Source organism: Panulirus ornatus, chromosome 9, assembly GCF_036320965.1.
Source record: "Panulirus ornatus isolate Po-2019 chromosome 9, ASM3632096v1, whole genome shotgun sequence".
NCBI classification, from domain to species: Eukaryota; Metazoa; Arthropoda; class Malacostraca; order Decapoda; family Palinuridae; genus Panulirus; species Panulirus ornatus.
The window spans coordinates 39,276,777-39,304,547 of NC_092232.1; the positions used below are offsets into that span (position 1 = coordinate 39,276,777).

The following is a 27,771-nucleotide window of genomic DNA, read 5'->3' on the forward strand; positions in this document are numbered from 1 at the left end:
CGCACACATGAGGGGGGAGGGGGATGGTATTCCATGTGTGGCGAGGTGGCGATAGGAATGAATAAAGGCAGACAGTGTGAATTGTGTGCATGGGTATATATGTATGTGTCTGTGTGTATATATATGTGTACATTGAGATGTATAGGTATGTATATTTGCGTGTGTGGACGTGCATGTATATACATGTGTATGGGGTGGGTTGGGCCATTTCTTTCGTCTGTTTCCTTACGCTACCTCGCAAATGCGGGAGACAGCGGCAAAAAAAAAAAGTTCTTATGATTAAGTATTGTAATTTTCAAATTACAATAATATATAATCTAACCTGCTGTGTATGTAACTATTTACATTGTACAGAGAGAAGGAGTTTGACAGTCATGGGGCCCCAACTCTTGAACATTCTCTACTACCATTAAACCTTTTACTTCATTAATCTTAGTCCATTCATGCACCACTCCTACAAAAAAAAAAAAAATGCTTTTCATATCCCTTTTCACAAGTTTCTTGCCAGATTTAATGTCATTGTTGTTTCATCCCTATAACTTCTTGAAGAACTGTCCAATGTCTACATCATTAATTCACTCTAAACACTTAAAAGGTAGTAATCAAGTCATCCCTCACCCTTTTCTCTTCCAAGCAGGGCAATCTAAGATCTACAGCTTCTCCCTATACTCAGCTCTCTTAATTTTGGTGCCACCTCTTTTGCTTTCCTCTGGGCCTTCCCTGTTAGGTCTTTGTACCTGTATAGTTGCAGTAACCAAACATAAAAAACACACTAGTTTTAGCCTTATGCATGATTTGAATAGCTTGCTGAATATTTCCTTATAAATAAACTTGGAAGCAATTCTAATATTTTAAGAGATAGCTGGTCTCCTCAACTATTTTCTAAAGGTGGGACTCTGTCAACAAGTTAGGGACGATGTCAACTCCAAATCCTTCTCACAAACACAGTACTAGTTCTTTAACTGTGACCCATCCTCATTACCTTCCATTTCCCTAGAATGAATTAGGTCAAACATGTATCTGGAGAGATAAGTAGTATGTTTGAGGAAAGAAACCTGGATGTTTTGGCTCTGAGTGAAACAAAGCTCAAGGGTAAAGGGGAAGAGTGGTTTGGGAATGTCTTGGGAGTAAAGTCAGGGGTTGGTGAGAGGACAAGAGCAAAGGAAGGAGTACCACTACTCCTGAAGTAGGAGTTGTGGGAGTATGTGATAGAGTGTCCAAAAGTAAACTCTAGATTGATATGGGTAAAACTGAAAGTGGAAGGAGAGAGATGGGTGATTATTGGTGCCTATGCACCTGGGCATGAGAAGAAAGATCATGAGAGGCAAGTGATTTGGGAGCAGTTGAGCGAATGTGTTAGCAGCTTTGATGCACGAGACTGAGTTATAGTGATGGATAATTTGAATGCAAAGGCGAGTAATGTGGCAGATGAGGGTATAACTTGTGTACCTGGGGTGTTCAGTATTGTAGATGGAAATGGTGAAGAGCTTGTAGATTTGTGTGCTGAAAAAGGACTGGTGATTGGGAATATACATATGTATACGTAGGTAAGTAGGAGAGATGGCCACAAAGCGTTATTGGATTATGTGCTAATTGATTGGCACATGAAAGAGAGGCTTTTGGATGTTGAGAGGGGGATGTCTGATCATTATCTTGTGGAGGTGAAGGTGAAGATATGTAGAGGTTTTCAGAAAAGAGGAGAGAATGGGGTGAAGAGAGTGGTGAGAGTAAGTGAGCTTGGAAAGGAGACTTGTGTGAAGAAGTACCAGGAGAGATTGAGTTCAGAATGGAAAAAGGTGAGAGCAAGGGGAGTGGGTGAGGAATGGAATGTATTCGGGGAAGCAGTGATAGCTTGCGCAAAAGATGCCTGTGGCATGAGAAAGGTGGGAGATGGGGAGATCAGAATGGGTATTGAGTCATGGGATGAAGAAGTAAGATTGTTAGTTAAAGAGAAGAGAGAGGCATTTGGACGATTTTTGCTGGGAACTACTGCAAATGACTGGGAGATGTATAAAGGAAAGAGGCAAGAGGTCAAGAGAAAGGTGCAAGAGGTGAAAAAGAGGGCAAATGAGAGTTGGGGTGAGAGAGTATCATTAAATTTTAGGGAGAATAAGATGTTTTGGAAGGAGGTAAATAAAATGCATAAGACAATAGCACAAATGGGAACATCGGTGAAGGGGGCAAATGAGGAGGTAATAACAAGTAGTGGTGAAGTGAGAGGGAGATGGAGTGAGTATTTTGAAGGTTTGTTGAATGTGTTTGATGATAGAGTGGCAGATATAGGGTGTTTTGGTCAAAGTATGTGCGAAGTGACAAGGTCAGGGAGAATGATTTGGTAAACAGAGAAAAGGTAAAGAAAGCTTTGCAGAAGATGAAAGCCGGCAAAGCAGCGGGTTTGGATGGGATTGCTGGTGAGTTTATTAAAAAAAGGGGGTGACTGTGTTGTTGACTAGTTGGTAAGGATATTCAATGCATGTATGTTTCATGGTGAAGTGCCGGAGGATTGGCAGAATGCATGCATAGTGCCATTGTACAAAGGCAAAGGGGATAAAGGTGAGTGTTCAAATTACAGAGGTATAAGTTTGTTGAGTATTCCTGGGAAATTATATGGGAGGATACTCATTGAGAGGGTAAAGGCATGTACAGAGCATCAGATTGGGGAAGAGCAGTGTGGTTTCAGAAGTGGTAGAGGATGTGTGGATCAGATGTTTGCTTTGAAGAATGTATGTGAGAAATACTTAGAAAAACAGATGGATTTGTATGTAGCATTTATGGATCTGGAGAAGGCATATGATAGAGTTGATAGAGATGCTCTGTGGAAGGTATTAAGAGTATATGTGTGCAAGGTAAGTTGCTAGAAGCAGTGAAAAGTATTTATTGAGGATGTAAGGCATGTGCACGAATAGGAAGAGAGAAAAGTGATTGGTTTCAAGTGAATGTTGGTTTGCGCCAGGGGTGCATGATGTCTCCATGGCTGTTTAATTTGTTCATGGATGGAGTTGTTAGGGAGGTGAATGCAAGAGTTTTAGAGAGAGGGGTAAGTATGCATTCTGTTGTGGATGAGAGGGCTTGGGAAGTGAGTCAGTTGTTGTTCGCTGATGATACAGCGCTGGTGGCTGATTCGGGTGAGAAACTGCATAAGTTTTAGACTGAGTTTCGTAAAATGTGTGAAAGAAGAAAGCCGAGAGTAAATCTGAATAAGAGCAAGGTTATTAGTTCCATAGTTGAGGGACAAGTAAATTGGAAGGTAAATTCAGATGAAGAAAAACTGGAGGAATTCAAGTGTTTTAGATATCTGGGAGTGGATTTGGCAGCAGATGGAACCATGGAAGCTGAAATGAGTCACAGGGTCAGGGAGGACGTGAAGGTTCTGGGAGCATTGAAAAATGTGTGGAAGGCGAGAACATTATCTCGGAGAGCAAAAATGGGTATGTTTGAGGGAATAGTGGTTCCAACAATGTTATATGGTTGCATGGCGTGGGCTATAGATATGGTTGTGTGGAGGAGGGTGGATGTGTTGGAAATGAAATGTTTGAGGACAATATGTGGTGTGAGGTGGTCTGATTGAGTAAGTAATAAAAGGGTAAGAGAGATGTGTGGTAATAAAAAGAGTGGTTGAGAGAGCAGAAGAGGGTATTTTGAAATGGTTTGGTCACATGGAGAGAATGAGTGAGGAAAGATTGACAAAGAGGATATATGTGTCAGAGGTGGAGGGAAAGGAGAAGTGGGAGACCAAATTGGAGGTGGAAGGATGGAGTGAAAAAGATTTTGAGCAACTGGGGTCCTGAACATACAGGAGGGTGAAAGGTGTGCAAGGAATAGAGTGAATTGGAACAATGTGGTAAAGTGGGGTCGATGTGCTGTCAATGGATTAAACCTGGGCATGTGAATTATCTGAGGTAAACCATAGAAAGTTTTGTGGGGCCTGGATGTGGAAAGGGAGCTGTGGTTTCGTTCCATTACACATGACAGCTAGAGACTGAGTGTGAAGGAATGTGGCCTTTTTTGTCTTTTCCTAGCACTACCTCACGCACACACACATGGGGAGGGGAGGGGGGTGCCATTTCATGTGTGGTGGGGTGGCGGCAGGAATGGATGAAGGCAGCATGTATGAATATGTACATTTGTATATATGTATATGCCTGTGTATGTATATGTATGTTTACATTGAAATGTACAGGTATGTATATATGTCTGTGTGTGTGTGTGTGTGTGTGTGTGTGTGTGTGTGTGTGTGGGTGGGTGTTTATGTGTATGTGGGTGGGTTGGGCCATTCTTTCGTCTGTTTCCTTGCACTACCTCGCAAACTCAGGAGACAGCGACAAAGCATAATAATAATAATAATAATAATAATAATAATAATAATAATAATGTATCAGAACAACTTGTCATATTTCCCTTAAAAGTTGATGCAATCATCCATAATTTTCACTTTCCTATGATCTTTACACTGTCTTCAAACATATTAAAATGGGAGTCCATAAGTTCTGGAAAGTCATTTGCAGAGATCAAAAAGAGTAATGGTCCAAGAATTGGACCTTCAAATACTCAGTTGGTGACCTTAACCCATTTTGTGAAGGCTCCTCTAACTAGCATCCTTTGCACCCTTCCACTAAGATAATCTTCTATCCACTGAGGGACATGTCCCCAGTGTTCCTCTCTGGTGATCTAATACCTTATAAGCCTCCAATGCAGTGCAGGGTTAAGCACTTTCTGACAGTCCACATACAATTCACCCAGCCTTCCCTTTTATCTAAGTGAGCTCACTCACTAGTAGTCTATTGAGAGGTTCATTTCACACGACCTAAAGCCATGCTGTCTATCACTTGGGTAACTTCTCTTCTGCAGAGTCATTAATTTGTTTTCTGGATATCTTTTTCAGGACCTTCTATACCAAAGTTGTCAGTGAAACTATTCTTTAGTTCAGTGTCTCTACCATGTCTCCTTTCCTCAAGATAGGTATGCACATAATCACCTACCTGTACATGGAGGGAAGAAATTTCAAACTCACAGGGCCCTATCTTTTGAACATCCTCTACTATAATGCATCTAAAATGTGTGTGCTGTCTGCATCAACCACTTCAAGTGATTTTTTCTCTTCATCCATCACTCCTACTATAAAACCACTTCTTATATCTTTTCTAACAAGTTTCTCATTAAATTTCATGTTATGTTCTTTGGTTGCCCTACCCCTACATCTCTAAAAGAATTGTTCAATGTCTTTATCACTGATCTCTTCCAAACACTTAAAGGTTATGATCTGGTCACCCTTCAATCTTCTCTCTTGGAAGATGGGCAAATCTAAAGCTTCTAACCTTTCCCTGTAACTCAGCTCTCTTAATTCTGGTACCTTCTTTGATGTGTGTGTTGTGTATTATACATTTGTACAGTACAGAGAAATAGTTCTACACTCTTGAACATTAAATGCCATCAAGAAGCCTTTTAGAAAATTTGTGAACTGCCAGAATTCATAGTCTCATAGGTTAATTTATTCCAACCATCTACCATGCTAACCTGAATCAGTACTTAACATCCTCTCTCATTATCTTTTTACCCTGCCTTTTGTTATGATCTCTGGTTACTCTGGTGCTGCATCTCTTGAATATCTATGCACTAGAAGTATCATCCCCCTGATTTAGAAACCTGAAGGCTGCTATCAGGTCACCCGCTCTCTCTCTCTCTCTCTCTCTCTCTCTCTCTTTCTCTCTCTGGTGGATAACCTTGTAGCCTTCATCACCTTATCGAGGTCAGTTCTCTTACTTAAGGGACCATCTTAGTTGCTCTTCACTGTACTCTATCAATCAGATCCTTGTGCTTCTTTATGTGCAGTAACCAGACTTGCAAGGTATAATTCAGCTTTGGTTTAATATGTGTTGTGAAGTCTTCTACAAGCATGTCCTTAATCCTCACATTTGCCATCATACAGTTCATATCTTTCACAATTCTCCTAATGAGTTGTTCTGGTGACAAATCAGAAACAATGTCGATCCAAAGATCTCTTTTGCAAGGGCATATCTGTAATTCATTTCCTGCTCTATAATAATGTTCCTAGTCTCCTTTTTCATAAATAGGTATGACTTCACTCTTTTCTATTCCCTTGGCACCCTATCACTCTCCAGCAACATCTTGAACTGTATTCAAAAGATTTATTAAGCATGTACACACATCTTCAGCACATATGCAGAAATTGTATCAAGACCATGAGCCTTGTATGGATCAAGACCTTTTAAAATTCTGTTGATGTCTTCTCTAGACATCTTATTTTCAAAAACCTCCTACCTATTCCATCTCACTGGTGTTGGAGCTATAAGTGCCTTTCACTGTGAAACACCTTTCAAATCATTATTCAGGTTCTCACATATCATCCTCTACAATTTTTCCCTCTGAATCCCTCAGCCTGACTAGATGCTCTTAACATACAACTGACTCCTCTGATAAATTTATGGAAAACTTACATATTTTCTCCTGCCTTGATCACAATACTTGCTCTCTCATACCTTGCATATGCTGGCTGGCTGGAGTGCTATCTGTATCTTCACCACTTCACCACTCTCAAAGCTCCTTTACTTTTTGACATCTTTTATCGAACCATTCTTTGCTGTTTCTTACCATTCTCTTTGTATATGAGGATATAGGTACCCATGTTCTAACTGCTTCATTGTAAATTTCATTGAACCTCTCAAGACAAAGCCCTGGTTCCTGGCTGCTGAACTCCATTTCTCAATCTATTACTACAGAAACCATTGAGGTGTGTGTAGTTTCCAAGACTATATCTCCTCTTTATGTCTTGTCTCACTTCTGCTCTTTTCATGTCCTCATTTATTGTGCAGTCAAACCTAAACATTACATAATTACTTTTTCCAACTGGTGGATCATATACACTGTGCTAAGAATCTCAAAGGCATGTTGGAATTCAGATGGATACTTATCAAATGTGCCAAATCAATGGAAGGGATGCAGAAAAGTAGAGTACAGTCAGAAGACAAAAAAATTGGACACACTACAACAGGATGGAGCATGTATAAATAGTTAGCTATAAGAAGCTGGAACTGAGAGATCTTAAGAGGGAAAGTGCAACTGATGCTGTTGTGGAAACTAAGCTCACCAAAGAGGTAAGTTCTCACCTGCTCTCTTAGAAGAGTAAATGACAGTATGGAAGGAAGGAAAGAGAAGGCGAAGAATGGGAAGGAATAGCCCTCATAATAAAAGATAACCTGAAGTTTCGAGAAATAGTGGAAGATGGCCCAAACATATACATAACGGGAAGAGTAACTGTAGGAAAGAGAATAGTAGTATTAATATCATATAATGCTCCAAAGAACTGCAATAATCCTGAACAAATATATACCAACAATGAAAAAGCAAAAAAACATGAGGATGGTGCAAGATGCAGTGAAAGACTTCTTAGTAAGGTACTGATAATGGAGGATTTCAACTATAAACAAAGACTGGGGGATTTTGGATTCTTATGGTGATAGGGAGTCATGAAGGCATAAGTTTTTGATTGTATACCAACATGTCAGGGAGTACACTAGAATGAAAGGGACTGATACACCATCAATACTAGACTTATCTTCACACATACTAGCATGGGTATTTAGAACATTATACTTGTATATGATATGTTAGATTGAAGAAAAGATTATGTAATGCTCAAGTCTGACTGTGTTGTAAATAAAGACATTAAAAGAGCACAGGTGAGACAGGTCAAAAAAGGGGACACATGATTTTGCAAACTACACAAACCTCAATAATTTCTATGGTAATGTATCTAGGAAAATGGTGTTCAGTCATCAGGAGACAGGATCTATAAAATTTTAGATGAAGAACTTGAGCCATAGGTTCAAATCCTAGTTGTGGCAGTTGATCCAGAGTCAACCCAGCTGTTCATTCACCCCTAGGGGTTGATGATAAAGTGGCAGATGTAGGGTGTTTTGGTCGGGGTGGTGTGTGAAGTGGGAGGGTCGGGGGGAATGGTTTGGTTATGAGAGAAGAGGTGGTGAAAGCTTTGTGGAAGATGACATCCAGCAAGGTGGTGGGTTCAGATGGCAATGCAGTAGAATTTATTGAGAAAGGGGGTAACTGTGGTGTTGACTGGTTGGTAAAGATATTCATTGTATGTATGGTTCATATCCCTGGGGATAGGGGATTAAGAATACTTCCCACGTATTCCCTGCGTGTCGTAGAAGGCGACTAAAAGGGGAGGGAGCGGGGGGCTGGAAATCCTCCCCTCTCATTTTTTTTCTTTTTTTTTTTTTTCCCCAAAAGAAGGAACAGAGGGGGCCAGGTGAGGATATTCCAAAAAAGGCCCAGTCCTCTGTTCTTAACGCTACCTCGCTAACGCGGGAAATTGCGAATAGTTTAAAAGAAAAGAAAAGTATGGTTCATGGTGAAGAGCCTGAGGACTGGTGGAATGCATACACAGTGCCACTGTACAAAGGCAAAGGGGATAAAGGTGAGTGTTCAAACTGCAGAGGCATAAGTTTGTTAAACATTCCTGGGAAATTGTATGGGAGAGTATTGATTGAGAGATTCAAGGCATGTACAGAGCATCAGATTGGGGAAGAGCAGTGTGGTTCCAGAAATGGTAGTGGATGTGTGGATCAGATGTCGGCACTGAACAATGTGTGTGTGAAATACTTAGAAAAAGAGATGGATTTATGTAGCATTTTTGGGTCTGAAAAAAGGCATATGATAGGGTTGATAGAGATGCTTTGTGGAAGGTCTTAAGAGTACATGGTGCGGGATGTAAGCTGCTAGAAGCAGTGAAAAGTTTTTACCAAGGATGTAAGACATGTATACGAATAGGAAAAGAGGAGCGTGACTGGTTCCCAATGAAGATAGGTCTGCAGCAGGGTTGTGTGATGTCCCCATGGTTGTTTAATTTGCTTATGGATGGGGTGGTTAGGGAGGTAAAAGCAAGAGTTTTGGAGACAGGGGCAAATATGCAGTCTGTTGGGGATGAGAGGGCCTGGATAGTGAGTCAGCTGTTGTTCACTGATTATACAGCTCTAGCGTCTTATTCGAGAGAAACTAGAAAGTGTGTTAAAGGAGAAAGTTGAGAGTGAATATGAATGAGAGCAAAGTTATTAGGTTCAGCAGAGTTGAGGGACAAGTTAACTGGGATGTAAATGTGAAAAGAGCAAAATTGGAGGAAATGAAGTGTTTTAGATATCTGGGAGTGGACTTAGCAGCGAATGGAACCACGGAAGCGGAAGTGAGTCACAGGGTGGGGAGTAGGGGGTGAAGGTTCTAGGAGCGATGAAGAATGTGTGAAAGGAGGAAACGTTTCAAGAGAGCAAAAATGAGTATGTTTGAAGGAATAGTAATTTCAACAATATTATATGGTTGTGAGGCATGGGCTATGGATAGGGTTGTACGGAGGAGGGTGGATGTGTTGGAAATGAAATGTCTGAGGACAATATGTGGTGTGAGGAGGTTTGATCGAGTAAGTAATGAAAGGGTAAGAGAGATGTGTGGAAATAAAAAGTGTGGATGAGAGAGCAGAAGAGGGTGTGTTGAAATGGGTTGGACATATGGAGAGAATGGGTGGGGAAAGCTTGACAAAGAGGGTATATGTGTCACAGGTGGAGGGAACAAGGAGAAGCAGGACACCAAATTGAAGATGGAAGAATGGAGTGAAAAAGACTTTGAGCAATCAGGGCCTAAACATACAGAAGGGTTAGAGGCATGCAAGGAATAGAGTGAATTGAAGAAATGATGTATACTGGGGTCAATGTGTTGCCAATGGACTGAGCCAGGGCACATTAAATGTCTGGGGTAAACCATGGAAAGGTCTGTGGGGCCTGGATGTGGATAGGGACCTGTGGTTTAATGCATTACTCATGACAGCTAGAGACTGCATGCGAACAAATGTGGCCTTTTTTGTCGCTGAGGCAGGGGATAGCAATGCTGTTTTCCTGTGGGGCGGGGTTGCGAAGCAAGTATGAATACATACATGTGTATGTATGTATATGTCTACGTATGTGTATGTATATGTATGTATATGATGATATGTTATATGATATGTTATATGGTTGCGAGGCGTGGGCTATAGATAGAGTTGTGCGGAGGAGGGTGGATGTGCTGGAAATGAGATGTTTGAGGGCAATATGTGGTGTGAGGTGGTTTGATCAAGTAAGTAATGAAAGGGTAAGAGAGATGTGTGTAATAAAAAAGAGTGTGGTTGAGAGAGCAGAAGAGGGTGTTTTGAAGTGGTATGGTCATATGGAGAGAATGAGTGAGGAAAGATTGACAAAAATGATATATGTGTCAGTGGTGGAGGGAACGAGAAATGGGAGACCAAATTGGAGGTGGAAAGATGGAGTGAAAAAGATTTTGAATGATCAGAGCCTGAACATGCAGGAGGATGAAAGGCGTGCAAGGAATAGAGTGAATTGAAATGATGTGGTATACCGGGGTCAACGTGCTGTCCATGGATTGAACCAGGGCATGTCAAGCGTCTGGGGTAAACCATGGAAAGTTTTGTGGGGCCTGGATGTGGAAAGGGAGCTGTGGTTTCGGTGCATTATACATGACAGCTAGAGACTGAGTGTGAACGAATGTGGCCTTTGTTATCTTTTCCTTGCACTACCTCAAGCACATGCTGGGGGGGGGGGGGTGTCATTTCATGTGTGGCGGGGTGGCGATGGGAATGAATAAGGGCAAACTATAAATTAAGTATACGTGTATATATGTTTATGTCTGTGTGTGTGTGTGTATATGTTGAGATGTATAGGTATGTATATGTGCGTGTGTGGACGTGTATGTATATACATGTGTATGTGGGTGGGTTGGGCCATTCTTTCGTCTGTTTCCTTGAGCTACCTTGCTAATGCGGGAGACAGCGAAAAGGTATAATAAATAAAATATTAATAAATGATGATATGTATATGTATGTATATGTGCATATGTGGGCATTTATGTACATGTATGTGTATATGAGTGGATGGGTCATTCTTTGTCTGTTTCCTGGCGCTACCTCGCTGATGCAGGAAACAGCGAATATGTACGATAATGATAAAGAATTAAAGGAATGGCCTTGATTACAGCCTCAGTTGCCAGTGCAATCTCAGCTAACATTAAAAAAAATGTTAAAAGGAAAGGAGATTTGAGAGTTGCAGTAGTGGATATATATAACAGGAGCAATAAATAGAAGCAGTAGGTTGGAACATTTAGGAAGATGCATTAGATAAAAACATTAGGCAGATGTAGGTAGGAACATCATGCAGGAGCATTAGGAACTCTGAGAGATGCAGTGGTGCAGATACAGACAATAGGAGCAATAAATAGAAGCAGTAGAGAGGAACATTTAGGAACATTAGGAAAAGCAGTAGGCAGAAGATGTAGGCAGGAACATCAGGCAGGAATATTACGCAGAAGTAAGCAGTGGGAGTATCAGGCAGAAGTAAGCGGTGGGAGCATTAGGTAGAAGCTTCCGCAAACACTGCACTAGAGTTGCCTACTGCCAGCAGCATGTTAAGTGTGAGGCACTAAAGGCTAAGAAGGAGCACTGAAGTTCACTAGTTATGGACAATCTATCACCAGGGTCACCCCTTGAGGGAGTTCCAGGTGGGAACAGGTGTCAGAGGTATAGATAGATAGCAGATATAGCCAACACTCTAACCAGCCAGCCAGCATATGCAAGGTATATGAGAACATAGAACAAGTATAGCAGAATACTGGAGGAACAAAGAAAATTTGAAAAGAATATTGTGGACAAGGCAGGAGAAAATAATAAACTGTTCAATGAATTCTTTGGTAGTCAATTAAGAAACAAATAAGCTACGGGATTTAGAGGGAAATATTACAGATGGTGATATAAGGATATGTGAGAAACTGAATAACAAGTGCAAAAGTGATTTCACAGTTGAAGACTCTATTGCTCCAAAACAAGTGGGATGGAATGAGGAAGAGGTTTGGGAAATCATTCAATCTATCATTCTATATCTCCGACACCAGTCCCTCTGGGAAATCACTGAGAAGAGATATTAACAAAATACTAAAAGGACATGACCTATACAATGTTCATGGTCCTGATGAAATTTCAACATATATGCTAAACATGTGCACAGATACACCAGATAAACCATTTGAATTACTGTTCTAGATGTCACTAGAGAGAGGCAAAGTACCATGGGAATGGAAAAAGGGCAAACATCATACCTACACATACGAAAGGAGACCAAGAACAGGCACTGAACTACATTCCAGTTTCACTAACAATAATGGTGTGTAAGAGTCTAGGAAAGGTTATTAGAAAGCAAGTGGATGACTTTCTACGGAAGAGAAATTTCCAAAGCGAGAGACAGCATGTTTTTAGAGAAAGTTCATATTCACGGGAAGATGATTAAGATGATGCATCACCAAGTAAGAATAAAGAGGAGAAACTTCCATAATGGATAAGAGATTATCACTGCCAGAGGGAACAAAGGATGCATACCAGAGAAGCCTTTCCAAATGAGTGGAGGTGACCAGCGGAGCACCACAGGGTTTGGTTTTATGTCAATGACTGCTTGAAGGTATGAAATCCTACCTGAATATGTTTACAGATGATGCAAATGACATGAGGGAAGTAAAAAGCTAAAAGACTTCAATCAGCATGCCAGGGTACCTGATCCAAAATGAGTGTGAAAGACAGCCTGAATGTGATTATTTTAAAGGAGGAAAAAAACCTTCAGGATTTTGTGTGTGAGAAGGGCTTAGGAGTTGAAACTGTCCCTAACCTGTTGCCAGAGTACCATAACTGGAGATTTACTGGACAGACAAAGTCCTCTCACATATATCTGGTTAGCTTTCAAGTTTATGGATAAGGAAATATTTAGCAAGCTAACATATTGGAGGTGGAAAGATGGAGTGAAAAAGATTTTGTGTGATCGGGGCCTGAACATGCAGGAGGGTGAAAGGAGGGCAAGGAATAGAGTGAATTGGAGCGATGTGGTATACAGGGTTTGACGTGCTGTCAGTGGATTGAATCAAGGCATGTGAAGCGTCTGGGGTAAACCATGGAAAGCTGTGTAGGTATGTATATTTGCGTGTGTGGACGTGTGTATGTACATGTGTATGGGGGGGGGGGTTGGGCCATTTCTTTCGTCTGTTTCCTTTCGCTACCTCGCAAACGCGGGAGACAGCGACAAAGTATTAAAAAAAAAAAAAAAAAAAAAAAAAAAAAACATATTTCTACAAAAAAAAGGCTAAACCTGGAACATACTTCCCAGATTTGGTCACCATACCTAAAGAAGTACAAAACACACATAAAGAAGGTCCATAGGAAGGCAGCAAAGATGGTATCAAAAGTAAGGGAGAAGACTGAGAGGTGACCTGATCATATCCTTGAAGTTTTAAGAGACTGGACTGTGAACAATTCTTAAAGAGATATAAGGATAGAGCAACCAGAAGAAATAATATGAAATTAAATAGGAAACGTAATTAAAACGATGTAAAACCACTTTCATCACATAAATGGTGGATGAAAGAAGTAGAATGAGTGAAGGTATGGTTAGGGAAGACAGCATACATAAACTCCCTCCCCATCCAGTACAAACTGGTAATCATGCATACTTCATTGTGTGATGGAGATGACAATACCATTGGTAAATTTAACTATAATGCTGATATTTATTTATTCATTATACTTTGTCGATGTCCCCCGCTTTAGCGAGGCAGCACAAGGAAACAGACAAAAAGAATGGCCCAAACCCACCCACATACACATGTATATACATACACGTCCACACACGCACATATACATACCTATACATTTCAACGTATACATATATATACATACACAGACATATACATATATACACATGCACATAATTCATACTTGCTACCTTTATTCATTCCCGTCGCCATCCCGCCACACATGAAATGACAACCCCCTCCCACCACATGTGCATGAGGTAGCGCAAGGAAAAGACAACAAAGGCCACATTCATTCACACTCAGTCTCTAGCTCTCATGTATAATGCACCAACACCACAGCTCCCTTTCCACATCCAGGCCCCACAGAACTTTCCATGCTTTACCCCAGACGCTTCACATGCCCTGGTTCTATCCATTGACAGCACATCGACCTTGGTATACCACATCGCTCCAATTCACTCTATTCCTTGCACGCCTTTCACCCTCCTGCATGTTCAGGTCCCGATCACTCAGAATCTTTTTCACTCCATCTTTCCACCTCCAATTTGGCCTCCCACTTCTCCTCGTTCCCTCCACCTCTAACACATATATCCTCTTTGTCAATCTTTCCTCACTCATTCTCTCCATGTGACCAAACCATTTCAAAACATCCTCTTCTGCTCTCTCAACCACACTCTTTTTATTACCACACATCTCTCTTACCCTTTCATTACTTACTCGATCAAACCACCTCACATCACATATTGTCCTCAAACATTTCATTCCCAGCTCATCCATTGTCCTCCGTACAACCCTATCTATAGCCAAAGCCTCAAAACCATATAACATTGTTGGAACCACTATTCCTTCAAACATACCCATTTTTGCTTTCTGAGATAAAGATGATACCTATGGTAATTCTAGGCTGCCTGGGGATATTAAGTGAGGCATCTATTGACTCAGTTGATTTCTATGTTTCACCTACATTTACATTACCTAACCCCAGAGTTTACCTGATCTTTAGAGCCCTCCCCACTACTCACTTATCATCACTGGGTAATACAGAAATTCTGTAAATCACACTCCACCAGTCTTACTTCATTCACTATACAGTAAACTACCTTTGCAAAATGAAATTTATGATAAAGATTATATTTGAGGTGACCTTAATTACATAATTACCAAAATCATGTTTTATATCTATATGAAGTAAGATATATTGCAGTGCAAAAGTTTTAATTACCTTCACATTGCTATCAGCCTCATATACTAAATGATTTTGTTCTGCTTTGCTAGTAATGTCAACAGGGGCTCTAATTATGTTAGCATATACAGTGACCTGGATTGTTCTCTTCACACACCGTCCTACAGCTAACAAAGGCACTGGTAGCACAACCACTAATTGCTAAGAATTGGGTATAATTACAGTTTCAGACATCCGGAAAATTTTAGGTTAAGTTTGTTTGGTCACTCATGTTTTAAAACTTAATGTTCATTATGTTTTCAAGGAAACAGATGATATATAGCAGTCATATCCATAACGGAACATAACGCAAATGCAGCTGAATGTTAGCAAACAGAGGGGAGGCTGAGCCGTCATGTGAAACCCAGCAGCAGAACAATATTTGTAAATATGTACTGAACACTTTGGGTAACTGGTGAGGGTTATTTGACCTTTTGGAGGAGTTTTCCCCATTTCTCCACAAATCCTACAATTTTCCTGATACGCCTAACCTTTACTATAGAATGCCCTAAATCATGTTCCGCAACTGTAGCTGAATTCTCTAACCACTAAACTTGCATTTCAGAGCAAAATCACTTCATATTCAAGGCAAATAGCTATGCGGAACTAATCTGTCCTTTGCCACACTTTCATGTCTACTGTATTTCTTTGATAATACAACCCAACTGTAGTGACGACAGCTTGAGGGGGCCTATGTCAACTTGTAGCTTACCTAAACTTTAATCAATGCCACAGTAACAATTACATCCAGTGTACATCATATCTTGAGGGCTGATCCCATGATGGAATTAGGAATTAATAACCAAACACCAACATCAAATTAAAACTTCCCACCTTCATAAACAGATAAACATTATACGAGCGCCACCTGACAGCGACCACTCGAGGTAGCGACCACGACCACATACCAGCGAACGAACAATATTGCTTATGGGTCGTTAGTGCCAAGGACATATAAAACATTTTGTTCGTTCCATATTGATGTATAGTAAGTTATCTTTCCATTAACACCAATTCTGTAAAGATACTTCTGTATATGATTTATTAATGATTAAACTTAAGTAACAGCTCGCAGTACAAGACATGTTATATTGTTTCTTATACATTATTGCTGTTTCCCACGTCAGCAAGGGAGTGCCAAGAAGCAGACGAACAATGGCCAATCCACTCATATACGTACATAATTTTCTATCATTATTATACTTTGTCGCTGTCTCACGCGTTAGCAAGTAAGCGCAAGGAAACAGACGAAAAAATGGCCCAAACCACCCACATACACATGTATATACATACACGTCCACACACGCACATATACATACCTATGCATTTCAACGTATACATATATATACATAAACAGACATATACATATATACATAAGTAGATAATTCTTACTTGCTGCCTTTATTCATTCCTGCCGCCACCCCACCACACATGAAATAACAACACCCTTCCGCCGCATGCGCGCGAGGTAGCGCTAGGAAAAGACAACAAGGACCACATCAATTCGTTCACACTCAGTCTCTAGCTGTCATGTATAATGCACCGAAACCACAGCTCCCTTTCCACATCCAGGCCCCACAAAACCTTCCATGGTTTACCCCAGACGCTTCACATTCCCTGGTCCAATCCATTGATAGCACGTCGACCCCGGTATACCACATCGTTCCAATTCACTCTATTCCTTTCACCCTCCTGCATGTTCAGGCGTAGATCGCTGAATTTCTTTTTCATTCCATCTTTCCACCTCCAATTTGGTCTCCCACTTCTCGTTCCCTCCACCTCTGACGTATATATCCTCTTGATCAATTTTTCCTCACTCATTCTCTCTATGTGACCAAACCATTTCAAAACACCCTCTTCTGCTCTCTCAACCACACTCCTTTTTTTTTTTTTACCACACATCTCTCCTACCCTTTCATTACTTACTCGATCAAACCACCTCACACCACATATTATCCTCAAACATCTCATTTCCAACACACACAGACACACACAGACACACACACACACACACACACACACACACACACACACACATATAGGGGATAGGACAGAAAGAATACTTCCCACGCATTCCTCACGTGCCGTAGAAGCTAATTAATGGGGACATGAGTGGGGGGCTAGAAACCCTCCCCTCCTTGTATTTTAACTTTCTAAAAGGGGGGGGGGATATATTTAAAACTTTCTAAAAGGGGACACAGAAGAAGGAGTCACGCGGTGAGTGCTCATCCTCCTCGAAGGTTCAGATTGGGGTGTCTAAATGTGTGTGGATGTAAACAAAATGAGAAAAAAGGAGAAATAGGTAGTATGTTTGAGGAAAGGAACCTGGATGTTCTGGCTCTGAGTGAAACGAAGCTCAAGGGTAAAGGGGAAGAGTGGTCTAGGAATGTTTTGGGAATAAAGTCAGAGGTTAGTGAGAGGACAAGAGCAAGGTACGGATTAACACTACTCCTGAAAGATGAGTGGTGGGAGTATGTGATAGAGTGTAAGAAAGTAAATTCTAGATTGATATGGTTAAACTGAAAGTGGATGGAAAGAGATGGGTGATTATTGGTGCATATGCACCTGGGCATGAGAAGAAAGATCATGAGAAGCAAGTGTTTTGGGAGCAGCTGAGTGACTGTGTTAGTAGTTTTGATACACGAGACCGGGATATAGTGATGGGTGATTTGAATGCAAACCCGCTGCCTTGCCGGCTTTCATCTTCCGCAAAGCTTTTACTACCTCTTCTCTGTTTACCAAATCATTCTCCCTAACCCTCTCACTTTGCACACCACCTCGACCAAAACACCCTGTATCTGCCACTCTATCATCAAGCACATTCAACAAACCTTCAAAATACTCACTCAGTATCCTTCTCACGTCACCACTATTTGTTATCACCTCCCCATTAGACCCCTTCACAGAAGTTCCCATTTGTTCCCTTGTCTTACGCACTTTATTTACCTTCTTCCAAAACATCTTTTTATTCTCCCTAAAATCTAATGATATTTTCTCACCCCAACTCTCATTTGCCCTCTTTTTCACCTCTTGCAGCTTTCTCTTGACCTCCTGTCTCTTTCTTTTATACATCTCACAGTGATTTGCATTATTTCCTTGCAAAAATCGTCCAAATGCCTCTCTCTTCTCTTTCACTAATAATCTTACTTCTTCATCCCACCACTCACTACCCTTTCTAATGTACCCACCTCCCACGCTTCTCATGCCACAAGCATCTTTTGCGCAAGCCATCACTGCTTCCCTAAATACATTCCATTCCTCCCCACTCCCCTTACCTCCTTTGTTCTCATCTCTTTCCATTCTGTACTCAGTCTCTCCTGGTACTTCCTCACACAAGTCTCCTTCCCAAGCTCACTTACTCTCACCACTCTCTTCACCCCAACATTCTCTCTTCTTTTCTGAAAACCTCTACAAATCTTCACTTTCGCCTTCATAAGATAATGATCAGACATCCCTCCAGTTGCACCTCTCAGAACATTAACTTCCAAAAGTCTCTCTTTCATGCGCCTATCAATTAACACGTAATCCAATAACGCTCTCTGGCCATCTCTCCTACTTACATACGTATATTCATGTACATACCTCTTTTTGAATCAGGTATTCCTAATCATAAGTTCTTTTTCAGTGCACAAACCTACAAGCTCTTCACCATTTCCATTTACAACACTGAACACCCCATGTACACCAATTATTCCCTCAACTGCCACATTACTCACCTTTGCATTCAAATCACCCATCACTATATCCCGGTCTCGTGTATCAAAACTGCTAACACACTCACTCAGCTGCTCCCAAAACACTTGCCTCTCATGATCTTTCTTCTCATGCCCAGGTGCATATGCACCAATAATCACCCATCTCTCTCCATCTACTTTCACTTTTACCCATATCAATCTAAAGTTTACTTTCTTACACTCTATCACATACTCCCACCACTCCTCTTTCAGGAGTAGTGCTACTCCTTCTCTTGCTCTTGTCCTCTCACCAACCCCTGACTTTACTCCCAAGATATTCCCAAACCACTCTTCCCCTTTACCCTTTAGCTTCGTTTCACTCACAGCCAAAACATCCAGGTTCCTTTCCTCAAACATACTACCTATCTCTCCTTTGTCATCTTGGTTACATCTACACACATTTAGACACCCCAGTGTGAGTCTTCGAGGAGGATGAGTACTCACCGCGTGACTCCTTCTTCTGTTTCCCATTGAACATTATCTCGAAAAGCAAAAATGGGTATGTTTGAAGGAATAATGGTTCCAACAATGTTACATGATTGCGAGGTGTCGGCTATAGATAGAGTTGTGCGGAGGAGGGTGGATGTGCTGGAAGTGAGATGTCTGAGGACAATATGAGGTGGTTTGATCGAGTAAGTGATGAAAGGGTAAGATAGATGTGTGGTAATAAAAAAAGTGTGGTTAAGAGAGCGGAAGAGGTTGTATTAGAATGGTTTGGTCACATGGAGAGAATGAGTGAGGAAAGATTGACAAAGAAGATATATGTGTCAGAGGTGGAGGGAACGCGGAGAGGTGAGAGATCAAATTGGAGGTGGAAGAATGGAGTGAAAAGATTTTGGGAGATTGGGGCCTGAACATGCAGGAGGGTGAAAGGCGTGCAAGGAATAGAGTGAATTGGAACGATGTATACCGGGGTCGATGTGCTGTCAATGGATTGAACCTGGGCATGTGAATTATCTGGGGTAAACAATGGAAAGTTTTGTGGGGCCTGGATGTGGAAAGGGAGCTGTGGTTTCGGTGCATTATACATGACAGCTAGAGAGTGAGTATGAACGAATATGGCCTTTGTTGTCTTTTCCTAGTGTTACCTCGCGCGCGTGCGGGGGGAGGGGGTTGTCATTTCATGTGTGGCGGGGTGGAGACGGAAATGAATAAAGGCAGCAAGTATGAATCATGTACATGTGTATATATCTATATGTCTGTATATATTTTTTTTTTTTTTTTTCAAACTATTCGCCATTTCCCGCATTAGCGAGGTAGCGTTAAGAACAGAGGACTGGGCCTTTGAGGGAATACCCTCACCTGGCCCAATTCTCTGTTCCTTCTTTTGGAAAAAAAAAAAAAAAAAAAAAAAAAAAAAAACCGAGAGGGGAGGATTTCCAGCCCCCCGCTCCCTCCCCTTTTAGTCGCCTTCTACGACACGCAGGGAATACGTGGGAAGTATTCTTAATCCCCTATCCCCAGGGATATATATATATATATATATATATATATATATATATATATATATATATATATATATATATACATATATATACGTTGAAATGTATAGGTATGTATACGTGAGTGTGTGGACTGTTTCCTTGCGCTACCTCGATAACGCGGGAGACAGCAACAAAATATAAACAAAGAAAGAAAGATAAAGGCAGCGGTAGACCCCGCTTCAGCGAGGTAGAGCCAGGAAAGCAGACAACAAAGGCCACAGTCGTTCAAACTCTGTCTCTAGCTATCATATACAATGTACGGAAACCACAGCTCCCTATCCAGAACCAAACCCTACAGACCTTTCCATGGTTTAGCCAAGACGCTTCACATGCCCTGGTTCTGTCCATTGTCAGCACGTCGACCTCGGTATACCACATTGTTCCAATTCACTCTATTCATTGCACGCCTCTTACCCTCCTGTATGTTCAGGCCCCGATTGCTCAAAGTCTTTTTCACTCCATCCTTCCACCTCCAACTTGCTCTTCCGCTTCTCCTTGTTCCTTTCACCTCTGACACAAATATCCTCTTTGTCAATCTTTCCTCACTCATTCTCTCCATGTGACCAAACCATTTCAACACACCCTCTTCTGCTCTCTTAACCACGCTCTTTTTATTTCCACACATCTCTCTTACCCTTTCATTACTTACTCGATGAAACCACCTCAACACCACGTATTGTCCTCACACATTTCATTCTCAGCTCATCCATTGTCCTCCGCACAACCCTATCCATAGCCAAAGCCTCGCAACCATATAACATTGTTGGAACCACTAGTCCCTCAAACATACCCATTCTTGCTCTCCGAGACAACGTTCTCGACTTCCACACATTCTTCAAGGCTCCTAGAATTTTCGCCCCCTCCCCCACCCTATAATTTACTTCCGCTTCCATGGTTCCATCCGCTGCCAAATCCACTCCCCGATATCTAAAACACCTCACTTCCTCCAGTTTTTCTCCATTCAGACTTACCTCCCAATTAACTTGTACCTCAACCCTACCGAACCTAATAACCTTGCTCTTGTTCATATTTACTCTCTACTTTCCCCTTTCACACACTTTTCCAAACTGTCACCAACTTCTGTAGTTTCCCATTCGAATCAACCACTAAAGATATATCCTTGACCTTATCTAATGTAATCACCTAGACGTGTCTTGAAGATTTGGGTTAAAAGAAAACCTAATTGATAAATGTACAAATAAAGTAGATGGTTATTTCTTTGAATCTCGCAATAGATATCACAGACACTTAGGCTGATGTGTGTATATAAGATTATTCATGAGGTCCAACTGGGACAATATGGAAATATACCACTGTTATACTTTTGATACTTTTCTGATTTTGATATGGGACAGAAATGAGTGGAAACGGTCATGTAATTTTCATATGTTAAATTTGTTATGAATTACCAAAATACCATCTTTGAAAGGAAAACAGACACTTTCACTACTCTGCATTTACACTGAAGGGTTACTGATGCCCATGAAATGATATTTTCATTATCAATCAAACAACATCAAACAAAATAGGAATTTTAAAACAATCAAAAATCATTAATGGAATGAGGTATGCACTAATAATGTTAATCTTATATGCATCTATTTCTTAATTCTGCACTGGTGCGGGTAATTGTATTTGATAAATGAATATTTGTTTTTGTCATTGTAAAATAATTGAAATAATAGTTCTTCTACAGTTCCATACATCGATGTGATAAGTTATAGATACTGACTAAGGGGACCATAATTAAAATATAAGTGTTCTAGGCTTTCTATCTTATTCTCAATCATATTTTGAATATCACTGTATATATACTTTTCATTACTATTCAACTATTTTTCATTCACTGTGGATTTATTTTGTCGCATCCTCATTCAAGTGGATGATTATTTTCGAAACTTTATCCGGCATTACTAATATCACATATGAGTTACATATGAGACAAGATCATTATAATTATATAATAATGAGACAAGATCATTAGAATTATATAATAATGTTGGGTTCGTCTAAATAACTGCGTGCCAGCCAACAACCTAAATTCAGATGTATTCATTTTATCTTTTTAATAGAGAAAAGACCCAATGGAAAAATATAAAGCTGTGACTACAGTTCCTCCATATCTCACACAGCTGGTTTTCTATGCTTTTTTTATCATCATTTGCAATTTTTTTTTTTATTTTTTGGTGCAGCGCGAACTTAGATAATGCTTAAGTCATTCTTGGCTCCACACGTTATGCAATAGTGTAATGCAATAAGACTTAATTAATAAAACAACAACTTTCTAAAATAATTTTCTATATTATTACAAGATCAAATATTGGAATATTTAGGGTAGTTTTAACCTAAAGAAAACGGTCGTCTGCCTGTCAACATTACGGCTGCCGTACCCCTGTGGTTAGGGAGAATTTGTACCACAACAAACCTAATGAAATACGAACTATAGAAATTTGGACATGCTCTGTAATTGATAGTTATGAGAAGTGATACTAATTGCAGAGTATTAAAGGCAATAAGAACATGTTCTCGTAAATTATTCTGACAACATGAGTAAAACTGAAAACAGTGCCAATGATGCAATCCGTGTGCAGTGACCGGGAGTAGGGCCTCCCCTCGTGTAACCTGTTTCATGGCCAAGAGTTAAAAATATACAGTTTCAAGGAGCTGTTCAAGAACTGAAGGAAGAATCTTCAATAAGATGAAGAAGGCGAGGAGGAAACGAGAGGCTGTCGCCGATTGTGAGTTCACCTCTGAGCCCTGGAACTTCTCATGGGTGGTGCGGGGGGAAGTATGTGCCTGTGCATGGCCAGAATCTCAAGCCAATATAGCGTTTCTCAGGTTAGTGCAATACTCTTCTTGTCTTTAAAGAAATGTGTAACAAACATGATGCTCATTGATGATGCCCTTTTCATGACTTTTTCATGGTGTAGTTGTAAGACTTAACGAATAACCTAGCCAGAAATTTTTCTGGTGTTAAAAAGATAGCTAGGGAGCAAAGACGCCTTTTAAATGATTATATCTCACCATGTAGTTGTAAGGCCTACAAATATTCTAGCCTGAAATTTTTCCAGTATTAGAATGATAGCTAGGGAGCAAGTGGTGTATGTGCGAATGATTGCCTTCCATTATTATTTTCCTGTACCCCTTTACACTTAGTAGTTAACTATTTTACATTAAAGAACCAAAATATTTGTTCTCGTTTGCCTTTTTTCCTTATTTTAACCGAGTCTAATGTCTTACTAAATATTGTGTGAAATTTTTAGTATGGTCTGTATTTTCCTATCCATTTAGCATCATGCAAACCTGTTGTAATGGTCGATTTCATTTCTTATTGTTTAGTTATTTGCTATTCCATGTTTTCGTTGGTAGGGATGGTGGTGGTGGAGAAGGGTTAGTAATAAGATGGTGCCTGGTAGTAGTTAGAAATGGGCAGGAGTTGGGTGGTGGTTATAAGCAATGATGATGATGTAGATAGGTGGTTGTGGTAGTGGTGGTAGCAGCGGTTGGGTATGATGGTGTGGCAGTGGTGGAGGGATATGCAGTGCAATATGCTCATACTCTTTTTGGTAGAGGTAGATCAAGAAATGTGGATAATTTTTTCCAGTTTGAAGCTTGGTGTTGCATGCTTATTATTGACAGTATAGTCATTTATTCCTAGCTAACCCTACATGTGCACTACTGATTGTTTGGTGGTTCAGTAATTTGTAAGAGCAATATTTGTTTATAGGACTCAGATCCCCAAGCTTGTATTTACACGGAAAACCATTAAACTATAATTTGCAGAAATGAGAATTGTGCAATTAAATCATTGAAATGAAAGTTGCAAAACTGACGATTGAGGGTTTTCTCAGTCTCTGTCTTGTGAATATTCGTGACCTTATATACTGGTATTAATTATTATTACATAACCCCAAGACCCCTTCCATTAGTGGGTCCTGAGACTGTAATTCCAGGACCCTTTATCTGTGCCACATCCACTCCCATGTATCTAAAACACTTCATTTCCTCCAGATATTCTCTATTCAAACTTTCACTTCAACTAACCTGTCCCACTGCCCTACTAAACTTAATGATCTTGCAATTATTCATATTTCTCTCAATTTCCTCCTTTCCCACACTTTCTCAAAGTCAGACACAACTTCTGCAGTTTCTCATTTGAATCTGCCATGTGACTCACTTTCCAGGCTCTCTCACTCCCTACAGTTTGCATACTTTCTCCTTTCTCCAAGATCCTTGCATTTACTCTCACTACCCAATCCATTAACAAATTAAACATCCTTACCACAAACCATTCTTCACCTGGAGCCACTCACTCTCTCTATCTATTCACATACATGCCTTATGCTCTTGATAAAAAATTATCACTGCTTCAAGTTACTTTACTTCACCATATACTCATAAGACCATCCACAAGGAATCTCTGTCAAATGCTTTATCCAGATCCACAACTGCCACATACAGATCTTTAGGTTTCTTTAAGTATTTCTCACACACATTCTTAAAAACAAACACCTGATCCACACATCCTCTAGTAGTCATGAAATGACAATGGTCCTCCCTGATGTGATCATTTGTAAATGCCTTCACCCTCTGAGTTACCACTCTTTCATACAACTTACATGGTACTCTTAACAGACTTATACCTCTGTAGTTTGAACATTCACCTTTGTCCCCTTCTCTTTTATATGTCAGCTCTGTACATGCATTCTGCCATTCCTAATGTAGTGCGTCATGATACATGTATACAGTGAAAATCCAAACTAACCGATCAGCAACACAGTCACCCCCTTTAGAAATCAATTGCAGTGCCATATACTTCAGCTGCCTACCACATTTCCTCTTGTACAAGTCTTTCACAACCCCTTCTCTCTTCACCAAACAACTTTCCATTACAATCTCACTTTACATACTTCCTCAACCAAACCTTGTAATCAGACTCCTTACCTCATCACTGTATGTTTCCACTTCTTTATATACCCCCTTGACTGATGTTCTTATTTGTCCTCTTGTTTTTCTTACATATTCTCCCTGAAGTTCACTGATGCTTGCTTGATCCAACTATCATTTGCCCTCCTTCACAGATCCTCTACACCTTCTTTTTGACCTCGGCTGCATTTTCTTGTTCATCTCCTAGTCATCTGCACTTCTTCCCTGTAAGTACCAGCTATACATCTCATTTCTTTTTCACTAGCAACTTTATTTCATCATGCCACCTCTCACTACTCTTTCTCGTCTGCTCTCTTTTCCCCTTCTGTATGCCACACACACACCATTCTTGCACATGCTGTCACTGCTCTCATAAATACCTCCCATTCATCACCCACTCCCCTAGCTTCGTTTACTCTCGCCTTTTAGCATTCTGCACTGTTTCTCATGGTATTTCTTCACACAAGTCTCTTTTCCACGCTTGCTTACTTTCACCACCCTCTTCTCTTTTCCAAAAAACCACTACAAATCCTCTTCACCCTTGCCACTAGCTGCCCTTCATAGCATATTCATATCCAAGAATCTCTCTTTTGCCTCCCAGTCAGTTAATATGTAATACAATAATGCCCTTTCACCATCTTCCCAACTCACTCAAATATACTTTTTATGTCTCTCTTTTTAATCTAGGTATTGCTCATCACCAGTCATATTTATTTCAACACACATCTCTCCAGGATGTTTATGTTACTGAATATCCTATGCCCCCAATTATACCCTCAATTACCACATTGCTTATTGTTACATTTAAATCACCCATCACTAAAACCCAATCTCTAGCATCAAAATTGTTAACATACACACTCAGTTGCTTCTAAAGCACTTGCTTCTCATTGTCATTCTTCTCATAACCAGGTGCACAAGTACATATAATCATCCATTACTTGCAATCCACTTTCATTTATATCCACATGTCTTTTTCTGACAATTATTACACATATTTTTTAGCTTTTCCCATCACACCAATGCCTGACTTTACCCCTAAGACATTCCCAAACCATATTGAAACATCCAGGTTCTTCTCAAACATATTACCTGTCTCTCCTTTCTTTTCATCTTGTTTACAACCATACACATTCAGACACCCCAGCCTGTTCCTTTGAGGAGGAGGGTGAGTACTCCTTGCTTGGCTCCTTTTGTTTCATCTTGCTAGGCTCTGCTTGCAAGAGGTTACCCTGAAAGGGTGAAAAGACATGTTTAACAAAGCTGTATCATTATGAGTGAATTCTTATCCAAGAACTTCTAATGCAATGGAATCTGCATTTCCCTGCTACTAGAAATGGTACAGTTTTAGGCTGCAGAAGACTTTAGAAAGATCCTGGGCAATTCCTGGACTCTTTCATAGAAATCAGTCATGGGATTAGTATGGATATATATATAAAGTGAGAATATTCCCTCTAAGGCTCTCTAAATCCTTTCTTCTTAGTGCTACCTCACTAATATGGGAAATAGGGAATATGTATGTGTGTATGTATATGTGCTTATATATATATATATATTTTTTTTTTTATTATACTTTGTCGCTGTCTCCCACGTTTGCGAGGTAGCGCAAGGAAACAGACGAAAGAAATGGCCCAACCCCCCCCCCCCATACACATGTATATACATACGTCCACACATGCAAATATACATACCTACACAGCTTTCCATGGTTTACCCCAGACGCTTCACATGCCTTGATTCAATGCACTGACAGCACGTCAACCCCGGTATACCACATCGCTCCAATTCACTCTATTCCTTGCCCTCCTTTCACCCTCCTGCATATTCAGGCCCCGATCACACAAAATCTTTTTCACTCCATCTTTCCACCTCCAATTTGATCTCCCTCTTCTCCTCGTTCCCTCCACCTACGACACATATATCCTCTTGGTCAATCTTTCCTCACTCATTCTCTCCATGTGCCCAAACCACTTCAAAACACCCTCTTCTGCTCTCTCAACCACGCTCTTTTTATTTCCACACATCTCTCTTACCCTTAAGTTACTCACTCGATCAAACCACCTCACACCACACATTGTCCTCAAACATCTCATTTCCAGCACATCCATCCTCCTGCAAGGAAACAGACGAAAGAAATGGCCCAACCCACCCACATACACATGTATATACATACGTCCACACACGCAAATATACATACCTACACAGCTTTCCATGGTTTACCCCAGACGCTTCACATGCCCTGATTCAATCCACTGACAGCACGTCAACCCCGGTATACCACATCGCTCCAGTTCACTCCATTCCTTGCCCTCCTTTCACCCTCCTGCATGTTCAGGCCCCGATCACACAAAATCTTTTTCACTCCATCTTTCCACCTCCAATTTGGTCTCCCTCTTCTCCTCGTTCCCTCCACCTCCGACACATATATCCTCTTGGTCAATCTTTCCTCACTCATTCTCTCCATGTGCCCAAACCATTTCAAAACACCCTCTTCTGCTCTCTCAACCACTCTCTTTTTATTTCCACACATCTCTCTTACCCTTACGTTACTTACTCGATCAAACCACCTCACACCACACATTGTCCTCAAACATCTCATTTCCAGCACATCCATCCTCCTGCGCACAACTCTAGCCATAGCCCACGCCTCGCAACCATACAACATTGTTGGAACCACTATTCCTTCAAACATACCCATTTTTGCTTTGCGAGATAATGTTCTCGACTTCCACACATTCTTCAAGGCTCCCAGAATTTTCGC

At 40.6% G+C, this 27,771-nt stretch overlaps 2 protein-coding genes across 5 annotated transcripts in view; one reads left to right on the plus strand and one right to left on the minus strand.

Annotated features, from left to right (window-relative positions):
• IntS14 (integrator complex subunit 14) overlaps nucleotides 1–25,049 on the minus strand; it is a 206,815-nt gene extending 181,766 nt beyond the window's left edge. Inside the window, exon 1 of one of the 4 annotated variants that reach the window (XM_071665059.1) lies at nucleotides 25,029–25,049. In XM_071665059.1, the coding sequence (XP_071521160.1) occupies nucleotides 25,029–25,033 (5 nt within the window). In that variant the 5' untranslated portion in view covers nucleotides 25,034–25,049. Of the gene's footprint in view, nucleotides 1–618; nucleotides 761–15,578; nucleotides 15,782–25,028 lie in introns of those variants that run through there. The other 3 variants (XM_071665061.1, XM_071665060.1, XM_071665062.1) reach the window with 3 other exon arrangements.
• Nucleotides 22,449–27,771, plus strand: part of LOC139750357 (dual specificity protein phosphatase 23-like) — a 32,721-nt gene continuing 27,398 nt past the window's right edge. The window contains exon 1 of the mRNA XM_071665063.1: nucleotides 22,449–22,922. Coding sequence (XP_071521164.1) covers nucleotides 22,783–22,922 — 140 coding nt within the window. The 5' untranslated portion in view covers nucleotides 22,449–22,782. The remainder of the gene's footprint in view (nucleotides 22,923–27,771) is intronic.